General features: G+C 36.5%; 2 protein-coding genes across 6 annotated transcripts; one reads left to right on the top strand and one right to left on the bottom strand.

Annotated features, from left to right (window-relative positions):
* Positions 1 to 5,241: 5,241 nt before the first annotated feature.
* On the top strand, positions 5,242 to 9,545 carry LOC132614946 (F-box/FBD/LRR-repeat protein At1g13570-like). Of its 5 annotated transcripts, XM_060329493.1 has the most exons (6): positions 5,245 to 5,386; positions 5,500 to 5,552; positions 7,277 to 7,679; positions 7,963 to 8,769; positions 8,843 to 9,004; positions 9,081 to 9,545. In XM_060329493.1, exons 4-6 carry the CDS (start codon positions 7,966 to 7,968, stop codon positions 9,375 to 9,377), a joined length of 1,263 nt encoding a protein of 420 aa, XP_060185476.1. In that variant the 5' UTR covers positions 5,245 to 5,386; positions 5,500 to 5,552; positions 7,277 to 7,679; positions 7,963 to 7,965; the 3' UTR covers positions 9,378 to 9,545. The 5 variants fall into 5 exon arrangements, with proteins under 5 accessions (XP_060185477.1, XP_060185476.1, XP_060185475.1 ...); XM_060329492.1 differs by lacking the exon at positions 7,277 to 7,679; XM_060329491.1 differs by having other exon boundaries at positions 5,258 to 5,552.
* A 1,619-nt stretch (positions 9,546 to 11,164) lies between these two features.
* Positions 11,165 to 12,076, bottom strand: LOC132612796 (B3 domain-containing protein At1g05920-like). The gene has a single exon (XM_060326885.1). It carries the CDS (start codon positions 12,074 to 12,076, stop codon positions 11,165 to 11,167), a length of 912 nt encoding a protein of 303 aa, XP_060182868.1.
* Between the last annotated feature and the right edge of the window lie 1,349 nt (positions 12,077 to 13,425).

Below are 13,425 nucleotides of genomic sequence, written 5' to 3'. Positions count from 1 at the left end.
AATCATTACACATTACATTGACACATCTCGTAACATAGCATCATCTTATCATTCGTACATAACATAGTTGCGTTACAAGCTAACATCATTAATCATCTTTTAAACAGGTCATACATTAGTATTAGAAGCATGCTTTAGGATTTAGGGACAATCATGCTATGACGGGGTGACGTAAGGTCGTAACCCCCAATCTTATTATGGACATTCATGAATATCGTGCCTCGCCTTGAAGGAAATAAAGCATAAGGCGAGTATTGACAAGAACAATGTCATCATCATTATAGGAATGTCATGCCACAACATCCTATATCACTATACTTTAGCTTATTACCATCGTTTTCATATTCTTATGCGTTACATAGCATTGCAAGACTCATGAGCTTCATCTTATAGGAGAATTATGAAAACTTAAAGGATTCATGCTTTTTTTAAAGAAGGGATAAGCCTTACGCAGGAGCATCCTTAACGTCTTGGAAACATCATATCATGAACATCTAGCATTTACGTACTCTAACTCATTTCCTTGTGTAGCAAATTAGGGTCACAGGCTTCCCGGCATTCGACGAATTCATGAGGGAGGAAGGAAATCATGCTACAAGATTCATTCCATAGAAGGAAAGGACTAGCCTCACATACCTTTGTCGTTTAGTTAAGCTATCGTCCACTTGTCCTTCTTCAATGTCGCGTTGCTACCTTCATGAGAGAATTCGTATTATCGTTAGTTAATCGACTAAGAGAACGCGTCACCATTTCTAGAGAAAATTGGGCAACATTCCCTTTGTTTCTACTACTCTTCCCATGATCAATTCCCAACTCCTAAACATTCATAACAATACTCACGATATAATAACCAACAATCATCATTTATATACATTAACCACAATCCACCACTTTTCTCCATTTTCCCCACATTTATTCTTATGATTCATTATTGCGTTTTCACGTATATAATACTTATTTCATGATACAAACGTCATTTATAACGTATTCACAATCACAACACATCAACACTCATGATTCAATCCAACTACCATTCAACCATTGCACTATTCACCCACTTATGACCCATTTGCTATGTCTTTCTACAATTCAAGTATTTCATCATTTAATCTCTCAAGCCATTGAATAAGAGTCATAAAACTTACCTAATGATGGATGAACAACTTTTAAGTGGATCTCCTCTTCTTGCTTCAAAACCCTAACTCACTCTTCCTGAGTTTTCTTGGCTTAGGTGAACTTTTAATGGGGTTCTCAAACTTGATTCCATGGATTTGGTGTAGTTGATCATGGCTTTCCTTTGATTTCTTGTGGATGAATGGCGCGGAAGGTTCTAGAGAGTTCTTGGGTGTGGAGAGAATGAAAATGAAATGAAATAAAATGAGGGGAGGGTCTTATATTATTTCATGAAATCAGTCCCGATCGAGATACACGGAGCGATCGACGGAGCGTCGATCTGGTCGTCAATGACTTTAAATTTCCAGTAAGCAATCTGTTATTTTCTTTATTTCGACGATGGGAAGAATGGCCCGTCGATATGAACGACGGAGCGTCGATCTGTCCATCGAGTGATCTTCACCCCATTTCAACTTTACGGTACAATTGATGAAGCGTCGATCAGTTCGACGGTGCAAAGGACGGTCGTCGAACTCCCCTTTCACTGAACTGTGCCGGAGTTCGTTTGACGAGCGGTTCTTTCTTGCTGTCAACTTCTTTGGAATCTTACTTAAGATTATTAATAGTCCCTTCTGACTTGTGGGGGCTTCAGGTACGTCTTACTCGCGTTAGTCCCTTCACCGCTCAGCAATCCCAAAGTTTCGAGGTGTAACATCTTAAATGAGCCCTCAGAAGGATCCTCCTCAATAGAAGTCATGATCTCTGAGCGGTCTGTCTCAATTGTGTAACCTATACTTCTCCTCATTTCTTCTATTACCCTCTGACCTGCATCGGCGGGTTGCGCTGGTCTAATATCCACCCTTGGAGTTGTCCCTACACTTCTACTAACTGAGGTTTTTCTCTTCATCGACATTACTGCAATTCAAACAGAACAATAGGATTAAGAACGAACTTTCCTACGTTTCAGCTCTATCGCACGATCTAGATCATGACGGAAAGAAACGTTCCTAAATATCTTGTAGTCTCTTGTTTATAAGTATGGCGTGCTTAATAGCCATAAATAAGACTCTACTAGACACAGTTCATAGACATCCCTAGGACTGACCTGCTCTGCTACCAAATTTGTCACACCCTACCGAGGAGCATGACGGTCACTGGCCTATAGGCCAGATACCATCTGGCGTAACACTTACCATGATTATCATATAATAGGATTCAAGCATGACTCGAAGGTCACCTGCACGCAAAAAAGGTTCAAATACAGAAATATGCAAATATATATAAGCGAGCCGATAAGGCCGCTACAAAATCATGAGTGTTATAAAGCCGGCAAGGCTATCAGGAGAACATCAAATCCAAAACAAGGCCGACTAGGCCAGACATGACATCTATATACCCCATTGTGTCTATGAACCTCTTAGAGTACATATACATGACATACTGGATGGAACATGGACCCGTCATTTCCAAGATACATATACATAATATGTGAACATAGCATGTACCAGAATAAGCAAGTCTGGAGGAGTGGTCTTGTTGACGCCATTGATTTGTCAATCGTACTAAAGAGGTCTTCCGCTCGGTCTGTCAAGACCTAAAACATGAAATGCAGCGTCCCGTAGGATGGGACGTAGTACGGATAAAAGAACTATATATATATATATATATATATATATATATATATAGAGAGAGAGAGAGAGAGAGAGTACATCATCATCATCATATCGTGTCATCATCATCATCATCCCGCATCCGGGGTAACATCATAACATGCCCACTGCAGTGGTGTACACATCTATGTGCCTGCCCGGCCGATTATAGCGCGGCGCGGTGTGGTAAATAGTGCAATACATACATACATACATACATACATACATATACATATACATATATACATATACATATACATACATATATATATATATATATATATATATATACATATATACACACACACACATATATATACATACACACACACACACACACACACACACATATATATATATATATATATATGGGGAGCCAATGAACTAACATCGGGCCTTTCGGAGTGACGTAAGGTCGGTAACCTCCGAATGAATTATGGAATTCGTATCGAATCCAAAGAACTGACTTAAGGATGATAAACATGATCATAATTCAAGAATCATTGAAGAAGTACATCAAACTAATTGGGAAACAAGTAAGTAATCCAATAAAGAACATCTATAAGAAGTGATATATGATTGGAGTGAATTGTTATAGAATGCTCGTGTTCATGTTCTAGTTAGATTCGTGCCAAAGGAAGAGGGAAACGAACACCTTACATACCTTATTTGTCAAGCCGGCGCTTGAAAGAGTCCTTTATTCCGATGCTTGCCCTTCACCCGAACCAATATTGAAAAATATATTAATCATATTCTATCATGTCCATTCATCAAATTAGATAAGTTGTATATCGAAGGATGATTTGAGTTACGAGAATTCGGGTAGCATTTCCGCTTTTTCTACTACCTCCCAAGTTTACAACAACAACAACCAGCTCAAAATCAACAACATCAAATTCAATTTCAACCACTAATTCATCCATTCAACCATAATTCAATACAAGGTTTATCGTTCTTCGCTCAATTCACTAAATACGTTATAATCTAACAAATATAATCGAATCAATGTAATTCCATGGATATAAAAAGAGGATCTTACCTTATTAACTTCCAATTGATCCTTGATGGCTTCAAACCCAAGATTCCACCATCTTTCACCTTGCTTCACAATAATCACGATAATAAGATGTTGCCACGAGCTTCCCAAGCCTAGATTGCATAACCTCGCTATGATTTCTTGGTTTTTAATGATAAGAAATGTTGGGAGATGATTCTAGGGTCTTGAAATGCGTTGAAGAATGAGGAAAAGTGAGAGGTGGAGGCTTTTATAGGCTACAAGGTCGGTTCCCACCGCCTCAAAAATTGGCTTTCGCGATCGCGGAGAAGCCTCTGACATCCTATCTTGAAACGCACATAACTTTCTACTCTGATGTCTTATCGACAAAAGATTTGTTGCATTGGAAACTAGACTCAAAGAACTTTAATTTACATAGGTTATGCATTCCATAACTCATCATATTCTAGGAGATACACCTCCCTCAAATTGGACCAAAAATTTTGTCCGGAATTCTACCTAGTTTTCCCAAAATTTCGACAAACTTAATCCTTCATTTCGCTTGATCCCAGATACCTTAGATACTCTCTTAATACTCATTAAAGGTCTTGCTTAACCTTATAAGAGTTCCATAGCTTCTCTGGCTTACTTTACTTCACTTAACGACGCGAAATGTTTTGAGAAATATACATTCTTAAGGTTTTGGATTGAAACTCTTATTATGCTGATGTATTGTATGATTTTTATTTCTTTAATTAATCTTGTTCTTTAATGTTTCTTAAGGGATTAGCTAACCTTAGAACTCGCTCATTTACTTCGATTGGTTGTGCTTAATATCATACTCTAAAGCTTAGAAAAACTTAGGGTGAAATTCATTGATTTGGTTGGAAGACTTTCAGTGAGATTTTAGAAATCATTATCGATTAATATAGACTCGCTCTTAGTTGTTAAATCATAAAATACATTGGATCGTTACTTGAGAGTAATTTCTCTTGTATCCATGCTTGTGGCCATTGATTATTTTACTTCCTTTCTAGGTTAGTTTACATTTAACATTAGTTGTAATTTTCTCAAAATCAAAATATATCAAGTGTTTGGCTTAGTGTAGAAAGTGAAAATTCCTTATCTGCTTGATTGCCTTCATATTGTTCTCTATGGGATTCGATCCCGACTCATAATTGAGTAAATTATATTGCATATGACTGTGTACACTTTCTCTTTGAGGAGTGGATTTGGGCGTTATCACACATTTCTTTCTATATAAAGTTACTACAAATCACATAGTATAAGTGCACAATTTTTTAAATGCGTAATTTAAAAAGTTAATGAGAAACCATTATAAAAAATAAAAATAAAAGACTTCTCACTTTTTTAAAAGAAAAAAAAATGAATTAGTTTGAAGGATTTTATTAGCCAATTTGCCAAAATTTCTCAAGGAATAAAATAAAAGCAATTAGACGTTGATTTTTTTCCCCCTCTTTTTATGTCACAAGAAAATTACACAATTAAAACTAAAAGTTAAGTAAACAAAGAAAGTAAAAAAGAAGAACACAGAAGACGTTCTTCTCTCTTTTCAAGTATTCGCAGATTGTGTTCTTAAATCCTAAACCCTTTTGGGTTTTACAAGAAGGTTAGCCAAGACTCATTTGATATTGTACAGGAATAAAAAAAAAATCTTTTTCTTGAACAAGAAGTTAGCGAGACTCATATTTCTGACTCATTTGATATTCTTTGGAATTTTAGTCATCTTGAACAGGAATCCTAAACCTTCTCAGTGTTGACCATCCCTTTTGCTAGTAAGTTGAAAGTTACTCTTTGGGATTTTAGTCATTTTGGTGATTGCATATTCCACTCAAGATTCTGAAATTATATGTTGTGTGTTATGGGTCTGCAACTTTCTTGATATTTTTTTCTCTGGAATCTGATATTTTTTAGTGTGAATGAAGGTTCTTTGAGTATTTTGAAATACACAATGATGCCATATTTATCTTTTCAGAATCAAAAATTGTGTATAGAGAATTGAATAAGAGTTTTGCTACCCCTTTTTGCTTATTCAAAGAAATTCAACTAGATATGGTTTTTGTTGATATGGCACCAGTTTGATGCATTTGGAAGTTAACTTATTCTAATTGCTATGCCTTTAAAATATTTTGTTTGCTGAAATTTATTTTGGATATGCGGTCTAGTCTCACTTCCGTCATGATATTTGATTTCTTGGTTGAAATTTATACCACACAAGTGCTGTTTCTTGCAACCTGCACCATGTTCGAAATTTGAAATTTGAGTCTTGCTTCCTTTTGCAATATGCTGGGAAGTTCATATCATTTGAACTTAAGTTTCTTGTCCATTTCCATATCTTAAGGTTTTACCAGTCTCTGCCTCATCATTCGAGAAGGGTGAAGCTAAAGTATGATTTCTTGTTTTGGTGTTTTTTATCCATTGGTATGCTGGAATTTTTGAATCGTATGGCTCAAACTCAAATATTGTTTCAATTAATCCATGTTTTTTCTCAACATTTGGTGTTTGTTTTGTAACCTTTTCGATAGCTTCTTTAGGACCAATGACCCATCTCGTTGTTGTAATTAAATTGATAAGAATCAGATTTGCTAAAATTAAGTAGGAATAAGTTAGGTGTTTTGAAAGAAGTATATCCGTTTGTGCTCATGCCTTGACAATGTTGATCATGTAATTAAATTGGTTTGATTGTGTTAGATACTCCTGAATCCCGTCTAATTTTTTTATGCAAGATAAGTGTGAATTTGGATGACCCCTAATGTTAAAATAGAAGTTGTACCCCTAGAACTATATTCTCACTGCCTAAGCCATCCAAATTTAAGCATTTTATTGTTTGGTCAAATCTGCTCAAGTATTACATAACTATTTTAGAAGAACAAATAGGGATTTATCCTGCTTCTGATTGTTGTTCGCTTATAACTCAATTAACTGCAAATGTTTTCTTCCATTGGTGAACTTAACAAAAGAATAAGAAAGGTATAAGATTCCAGTATAGCTAGGTCTGATAAGAGTTGTACATGTACTTGTGGTCCTTGTCAAGTTCTTGTCTTGACAGGTAGGGAAATGCTATTGTTTGGAATATGAGCCGCTAAAACATGTCTTCTTCTAGTCTAAAATTTTAGTTCTTGTTTGTTTTGAAGCAATCGGGCAATGCTCATTCATATTCTCCTGCTTAATGATTTGCTTCACATTTCTTCTCAAAAAAATAAGCTGCTACACTTTTCTTACTCATACATTCTTCGATAATTTTTAAGGACAAACAAATACAACTGAAAGCTTCAAGGAAAACCATAGTAAATTATCACACCAACTTACTTAGACCAGATAACGCTAGGCAGTTTTAGCCCAAAACCTGAGACTCTTCAAGCCAGCAAATCTAAAAAATTGAAAGTGGATGTGGTGGTGGAGCTGAAACTTGTATGAATGTTTCCTGAATATGACTTCAATATTGCTTCCTGTCTTTATGTAAAATGTTTCATGACTTGCCATTCCTTTGCCTTTACAGATATACTGGAAACACAACCCTGGCCATATAAGTCTGTTTCTTATCAAACACTTGCTCTTCTAAGTCTCCTTTTTCTACTAAAACTAGAGTATATTTTACTTCTATCTTTGGAAGTTATTTGTTAATGGGGCAGGCTCATGACTATGAGAAATGTTGGTGAACTGTCAGTTCAACTGGAAAGAAAAAAGAAAGTAACAGCTTTTTGCTCTCTGAAGTTTTATCCAAAAAAATGATGTAACAACTTTTTCCTCAAGCACAAAGACTGAGGAATCCTGGCTGATGCAAGAAAGAAAATCCTTACACTAGCCTTCAACAGGTTGGTGGGCTTAATATTGAGAAGCGTAATGAATCCTTAGTAGGACTTAATGGGCTCGCCTTGCCGATACTACCGGTGTTTTGCCAGGTGAAGTTTACTGAAGGGATTTTGTCTGAATATTCCCCCTTTGGCAAAAAATTTGTTCTGTGCATAGGTGAAATATCTTTCTATGTGGATATATACATTGTTGAATCCCCGAGAGCATTTTGTTTTTCAACTCCCTTGATTATCCTGCCTCCACCAATGCTGTCTCTGATCTACATTCTTTTGTGTATCATTATTTTGTCTCTCTGACATAGGTAAAATGATAAATTTTTATGCAGTTGAAAATGTTTATTAATTGAGAATTTGGATATTTTTGTTGTATCAGACCATGAAGACTGCTCGGGGATCTGGTGTAGATAAAATTAGCAATTTGCCTTGTAATGTTCTGGATGGAATTCTAGGGTGCTTGTCTTTGAAAGATGCAGTGAAGACCAGTATCTTGTCAAAAAACTGGCGGTACAATTGGGTAACACGTAAAGAACTTGATTTTGATGATGAATTTTTCAGATCTTGCAAAGACAATCAAGAAGCCAAGACAATCATTTACCAAGTCCTACTACTCCATGAAGGACCAATGCTGAAGTTTAGACTTCAAGGTAGTAGAATCCAAGGTCCTCAGTTGATGAGTTGTCTTGATATTAATCACTGGATACGCTTCTTATCAAAGAAAGATGTCCAGGAATTCACCCTTCGCATAGGCTCAGGCAACGCATATCATTTACCTTATCAGCTTTTTACATGCCAGCAACTAAGGCATTTGGAACTTAAGCTATGCTTGTTCCACCCTCCACCCGGTTTCAAAGGGTTTGTGAAGCTTATTAATCTTTATCTTCATGATGTCATTTTTGTTCCGTCTCTCATTTCCAAATGCCCGTTGCTTGAACGATTGAGGTTGAGTTGGTGCAGAGGCTTTGACATTCTTGAGATTGATGCCCCTAATCTCAAATGCTTTCACTTTTCTGGAAGATTTAAGTCCATTTGCTTCAAGAATGCCCCTGTGCTTAGAGAAGTTACTATAGTGTTGCTCGATGTTTTTCCAGATCCATCACCACCTGTTTCTTCTAATGTTACAAAGTTCTTCCATTACATGCCTTCACTACAGACGTTGGATATATGCGGTTCAACATTAGAGGTATTGTACATTTTTGTATATCGATCATTACCAAATGATTCATATCGTTAACGAATTTTTTGTTTGTTTCTAGTACTTAACCATGGGAGGTTTACCAAAGAGTCCCCCGACTGCTCTGAACAATGTCAAATCTCTCGAATTTTCTGTCACAACTTTAAGAAATGTTGAGGAGGTTTCTGGTGCTGTTTACTTGATCACAAACTGTCCTAAGTTACAGGAGCTTTCAATGGATTGTGTAAGCATTCTCCTTTTCTCGTTAAATATGGTTTCTTCATCTGAACTCGTCTAACCATTCCTCGAATGTTTTCTAGGACTCAGTGCCCGATGTTGTGGAACCAGTTGTAGAATTCTTAGAAGCCCAATCAATAACCTCATTTGGTGCTGCGAAGCTGCTTCAAAAAGTGGAGATGTGTTACTTTAAAGGTGCTAAGATGCAAATGGAGTTTATGAAGTTTATTTTGGCATCTGCACCTGTACTTGAGAAAATCACCATGTTGATGATTCCGCATGAGTTTCTTCATTGTGCGGATACACAAATGATGGAAGAGCAGATGAAACAATTCCCCCGAGCATCACCCAATGTTAGATTCATATTTGTAGAATATTAGTCCTACTTTGAGTTTATAAAAACTATACAGGGGTGTATTTTTAGTAATCGATTGTGAGAAGCAAAAGGATTGCCTTGATAATAGATGCTTGACAAAGGTAACTAGAGAACATAAAGCATGTATTTTTTTTCCAGCACCCCAATTGATTTTGATCAGTCTGTTTTCCTATTATCAGCCTTTATGGTTTTGTTCTTCAGAATTATTTTCCACAGCTTTCATGATCATCAATTCGCCACCACTGCACAAGAATAGGTCAGTAACTTTTCTTGGCATTGATCGTTTCCCCTTTAAAATGACGAGATCAAGAATTGATTTTTCTTCGACTATCAAGAACTGCTGGGAATGATTCTTTCTTCTTTCTTGATACAGAACACTTTGTCTTGCTCGCGATTAAGTTGTCTTCCTCTCCGAACATGGATTTTAACCCTGCAACTTCGGACACAGCCGACAAATAGTCCATTCACTCATGTTGTGCTCAAATTTCATGCCCAAAAAATCATCTACACTCAGGATTGCGTAGATCATTTTGTGTTGGTCGAATAAACAAAACAGTAGAAAACAAAGAAGAAGAGATTGGAATAAATTTTAGTATTGACGTAACTAAGACAAGGAAAGACAAAGCGCAGAGGGTTTTATAGAATGAGGAGGATTCTATCGTGTGTTTAGTATGAGGAAGAACTCTAAACCTTAATAGTTGCCATTATCTCTATACCTTCTCAGCATGGATTTCGTTTTTTATTTTATTTTTCCTAATATCTCAGACTTGTATTGTTAGTATTTCGCAGTTGTTGGTTCAATTAAGAGAAGGTTTCTACGGTAGAGTTCAATACAGTTTTAACGTCCTACTAATAATTTTGATTCAAGTCATATATGTTCACAGTGTAATTTTTTTATATTATTAGTTCAATTTAACTAGCTATAGTACGTTATTACTCTATCTCAATGGTACCATATCAGGAGTATTATAATTTTTTTACCTGTTATTGTAAATCAACTTGACGTGATGCTATGAAAATCTATACACTCTGCACTGAAGGTAAACTCATACCACCATAATTTTCGGTACCTAAAGGGAGTATTATTTTTCATTTAACCCAAATCAATTCCTTTTTCTTTTTCTTTCTTTGGCATCCTGGCAGAAAAGACTTATAATTCTCATTATGTCTTGAAATTGAACTAGACAATAATTTGAGAAATAATGCTCTTACATTTCTCGAGCCCTGAGTATGGTAAAAACCCTGCTAAAGAAGACTTTTCTCTTAAATAGATCTTACAGTCCCAAGAGACAAAAAAAAAAAAAAAACCTTATTCTAGAATTTCATATTTTTCATATTCTCAACTAGTCATAAAAGTGTCTTTCTTCCGTAAGGATATCCTCAAGTAATATTTCACTTCACAGACAGTTTTATAAAGAGAAAACTTAAGTGTGATATATCAGTCCAGAAACATTATAGTGTCACATCTTCGAACTTTTGAGTACTTTAAACTGAACAAATAATTTGTAATAACTAGTACTAATACATAAGAACAGAGATAAGAATTCCTTCAAATAGCTCGATAAAGATTAAACATGTAAATCCTGTTGCAAAGTAAAGAATGAATAGAAAATATGCTTAATACTAATATATAACTGTAATAACTAATACTTTAACTAGTACTAATACATAAGAACAGAGATAAGAATTCCTTCAAATAGCTCGATAAAGATTAAACATGTAAATCCTGTTGCAAAGTAAAGAATGAATAGAAAATATGCTAAATACTAATATATACTACTTAACTTAACTTCAATCTTGAGGTTTAACCAGTGCAAAACACAAGTCAGGACCCATTCTAAATGACCACAATTGCACCGGAGTACCAATTTTCAAAGCGTTCCTTTTTGTCACCTCATTCCAGTCTGTAACCAACACATAACTTGAATTTCTTTTCCCATTATCTTTGTTCATATGCCATTTTCTCAGATTGATTTTACTTATTCGACGAGAAGGCTCAATCAACGTTACTCTCATCGTAAACATTTTGCCCCCATTGCGAGTATCCAAACGTGCATCTTCATCTGGACTAAGAAAATGATCTCCTGGCTCAAGAAACTCAGTTATCTTGTTTAGAGGGATTGAAAGCCTTCCCTCTGCTCGTTTAACATCACTCTGGAATAGTCTTTTCACAATGACCAATTTAAGTGATTCAAGTGAACCCCCAATCTCAGTAATCACGTTCTTGAATTCAATAGGCAATTCTCTTTGTTTTTTGTTGATAATAAGAGGGGCTTCAGCTACACCAATAATGTTCCTCTTCGCCTTCTTCTTTTGTCTTGTAGCCTCTTCTTTGACATCCTCTTCATGCTTTCCTGATTTTCCAACCAATTTTTCTTTCAACAAGTACTGTTCTTGATTGTTGAAACCAAGTGGGACGTCGTTGGCTACGTCTTGTGATCTTTTTCGTCTTTTTGGATTTCCAAATGCAAAATTAGCAGTAAACCTCCAAGTGAGTTTAGACACTTTGTTTTCCCTATCATCAGGGCCCTTTAGGCTGTTTTCTTTCTTTTCATGCTTTTGAAACTTTTTGCGACGGAAGAATTCTAGATCGCGTAAACCAGGACCCCAATTGAATTTGAACACACTGTTTTTCCTTTCATCATCAGCCTTAACTCTGTGTTCTTGTTCTTCAGAATTATTTTCCACAGCTTTCTTGATCATCAATTCGCCAGTATTGCATAAGAATTGTTTAGTAACTTTTCTTGGCCGTACTTTTGGCATTGATCGTTTCGCCTTTGGGATGACGAAATCAAGAATTGGTTTTTCTTGACGATTAAGAACTGCTGGGAATGTTGACAATATGGACTGAATATTCTGAGTGGTTTTCTCTTCTTTCTTGTTACGAAAAATGAGGAAAATAATGGAGGTCAAGTTTAAGTATTTATCTATATATTCTACCTTAAATATAAAAGTACATTATATTTTATCTCCTCTAACTTTTACTACTTCACCTTTTATTTCAAATAAGAAACCCCTAAATCTTGAATCAACGACTAAAATAAGCTAAGTTAATCATCATTGCTATTTTTAAAAGGCTAAAAAGACCTTCAATCGTTGTAGATCATAACAAATTTCAAAAATGAAAATAAATTGGCAATAGCATTGTGTTAAACTAGCAAATTCCACTCAATTCCCCGAATCGTTTTAGGTAAGAAAACAAAACCATGTTCTGTTTTCCCCGAAATTGGGAAACCAATTGAATTTGTACGCGGGTATAGGATATGTGCTTGGATCTTGATGTATATTTGATAGCGGAAAACAAGCGTGTGAGTATTTGGCGATAAAACGGCTAGTAACGGCGATTTGCTTAATTTGCTACGGACATGAACGTTTAGAAGCCATGTTGAATACTTAATGGAAGAAACACAACGTAAATGGAAACAAACGGCCTTGGCCGGATCGGATATTGAGAGAGAGATTGCATATATATTTTTCTATTACAAGTGTTCTTGGAGGATGAAGAAGCCAACCCTTACAAAGGAGGGGGATGTGCCCTATTTATAGTGTGACCTCCATGGGTCTCATATGATGTGAACTAATAAAATAATAGCAACAAGGACAGCTCTGCACGGATTTGGTGGGATTAGACTGACGGCGCCGTCTGACACACGCATGGTGGGTAGTTGACCAGGACAGGACGTTACTGGCGCGTGACCCGCGTGCAACGGCCACCCGGACCAACGGCTACTCGGACCAACGGCCACACGGACCAGCGGCTACTCGGACCAATGGCCACGAATGCTTGGGTCACCGGGCTTGGTCGTTCCAATAACAAAGAAGGCAGATCAGTCGGCCCCCTCGCTCTACCGGTTTGCCTCGCATCCGTGTTTTACCGTATACAGATAGCCCCACACTTCCCGGATCTCCGATCTATCGGAGTAACGGGGAGTGGATAACTTCCGAAACCGGTGGCCTTGTCAGCTCGTCGTTACCTTCTTATTTCTTCGTTTTGAATGTTTGTCATTAATTTGGTCATGATCGTTGGTCCGTTTTAGGACAGGTCGACTCAT

The sequence above is a fragment of the Lycium barbarum genome, chromosome 10 (assembly GCF_019175385.1).
Source record: "Lycium barbarum isolate Lr01 chromosome 10, ASM1917538v2, whole genome shotgun sequence".
NCBI classification, from domain to species: Eukaryota; Viridiplantae; Streptophyta; class Magnoliopsida; order Solanales; family Solanaceae; genus Lycium; species Lycium barbarum.
Note: the sequence above shows the minus strand (reverse complement) of the source record. Positions and strands in the feature narration are given on the sequence as shown.